The following is a 2257-nucleotide window of genomic DNA, read 5'->3' on the forward strand; positions in this document are numbered from 1 at the left end:
AAAATAAAGATATTTATTTGGAAAATATTAGTAGCATGATAACTCAGCCTCACCAGATACTAACAGTTCATCAGGTCAGGCAATAGGTAGAACAAGTCCATGTGAGCTTCTTAAAAAGAAATGGATGACCACTCAATAGCTGACTCCATCTTCCATTTTATTACTGGATGATTCATAATCCAAAATATGAAGTTTTGGGACTTTTTCTCAAAAGGAGAAACTTAGGGAAAATGTCTGAAGCAATGTTGTTGATCTTTTTTTTTTCCTTTATGAAACTTTAACTGCATACTTCAGTCTGGTGGAATCTTTTGTGTTATTCTGACTGTCAATAAGAACCAAAGGACTATGTTGATGATTCTTGATGATTTCAGCAACACTTCCAAAGTACTAGAGGAGGAAAACACAGATGAATTATACATTGGAATTTGTGTTAACTTTGAGCTCCACTCCTCCCATCTTCTCTCATTCTCAAGTTAGTAAAAGTTATTACGCCCCAGCTGACATCATGCATGAAAAAACCTAGTTTAACAAAGGCTATAACCTTCAAGGTGGCAGACTTTGGATTTTGCTGTATTAAGTATGAAGAAAAACACACTGACAGCCTCAATTAGCATAGCTACTTAGATTACTTAACTGAGTTATGATAAAATATCATAATATATTGCTTTTCATTTACTGTGAAATGTAAAACTATCATACAATGTATTTTTCTACATTCTTTACAAAACATAGATCATCTCTTACTTTGCACAAGTCTCAGATACAAGAACTGATGTAATAAATTAACCTTAGAATTTAGTACAAGGGAACAGTCATTTCCTAAACAAATTTATGTCTTGTTTTCTTTTTTAAACAAATAAAGCTTTAGAAACCTTCATATTTCCACTTTTACTTGGTTCCTGGTAAGCTTAGAGTTAACTTAGTGCCTAATGAATAATGAAATTTCATGCTAGGCTCTCTCCTTACATACTTATTTTTCCAAATTTTGATCCTTGTTGTCTATGGGTTTTAATTTAAAATTATCACAAATTTTGTTCTGAAAAATAATTAAAGTTTTGAAGGAAAGATAAAAACAAATGTAACACAGATCATGAAATGAAATGCATCGAGTATACAAAAGTGCTACAAGTTCACACTCACTAAATGTATTTAGAATCACTTTTTAAAAGTGGTGATTGTTTTACAACAGTGCCATGAGTTTAGCAGTTACCATCAACTGATTTTATTTTCTCCATTTTTTAGATAAAGACAAACATCTGGAGTAAAAATTTTAAGCATTTATTAATTGTTTGGATGACTTCCAAGTATCTACATATCGACTAAAGTAAAATATTCAGAATATTGGCCAACATTTTCAAATGAAATACCAGTTGTCTTTTAGATAATTGGCTAGCTGAATATTCAGTCAGGGAGAGAGGTAAGAGACAGGGACTTTCAAATACCTTTAGTCTTTATTCTTTACTTCCTATTCAATCATTCAGCCATCTTGCAATTGCCAATGAAATTCTTTCGTTATAAATCCCATAAAACATTCATTCTGCTTGTTTGCTTGTTTGGCATAATATGTTGCTAAACCAAATGCAGCTGAAAGTTAAATGTATGGACTAAAGGGCCAGAAAATGAAATAGCGCAATCTCTTTGAAGTGGATTACAAGGGAAAAAGTGTGTCCTGAACCTAGAAAGCATAGGAGAGGATTGCTATACTTACACAAATATCTCGTTCTGTCCCTCTAGTCCCTGAATATTTGTGAGTATTGCTTTGTTGTGGTGTTTGGGGATTGAAGTGTTTACAGTAGAGAGTTGAGCTGAGTTGAAACATTTGAAGTAGGGAATAAAGTTGAAGAATGTTTGTTATTTAATTTTAAAAAGAATTGGGCATAACATAGTTACAGCTTCCCTTCACTCTCCTTTTTTTCTGTTTTTATTAATACAGTGTATTTGAGAGATACATTCAGCATATTTGTGGACAGAAAAACAACTCATTTGATAACTCAACATCTCATGGCCAATAAGATAAAGCAGACCATTGTCAAAACTGTAAAATTACTCAATGCTGTATCACACAATGCCAAAATAGCTGCATAAAAAGTTAAATAGTTAATGAACTGGTTACTTTTTCTAGCCATATACACACAAATACACACAGACTTTTAGAAAAACATCCACATGATTGACATCATGTAACCAACACTTTAATTTTCCATTCAGATGTTCAGTGTATAGGGGACATAATCCTTTTTTTTTTTTTTTTTTTTTT

General features: G+C 32.0%; 1 protein-coding gene across 2 annotated transcripts in view; it reads right to left on the bottom strand.

Annotated features, from left to right (window-relative positions):
- Positions 1-2257, bottom strand: part of BLNK (B cell linker) — an 84294-nt gene continuing 82037 nt past the window's right edge. For both annotated transcript variants that reach the window (XM_017879915.1, XM_017879924.1), the window contains exon 17: positions 1-387. In XM_017879915.1, the coding sequence (XP_017735404.1) occupies positions 268-387 (120 nt within the window). In that variant the 3' untranslated portion in view covers positions 1-267. The remainder of the gene's footprint in view (positions 388-2257) is intronic.

This window comes from Rhinopithecus bieti, unplaced genomic scaffold (genome assembly GCF_001698545.2).
Source record: "Rhinopithecus bieti isolate Rb0 unplaced genomic scaffold, ASM169854v2 scaffold_425, whole genome shotgun sequence".
In the NCBI taxonomy this organism is placed as follows: domain Eukaryota; kingdom Metazoa; phylum Chordata; class Mammalia; order Primates; family Cercopithecidae; genus Rhinopithecus; species Rhinopithecus bieti.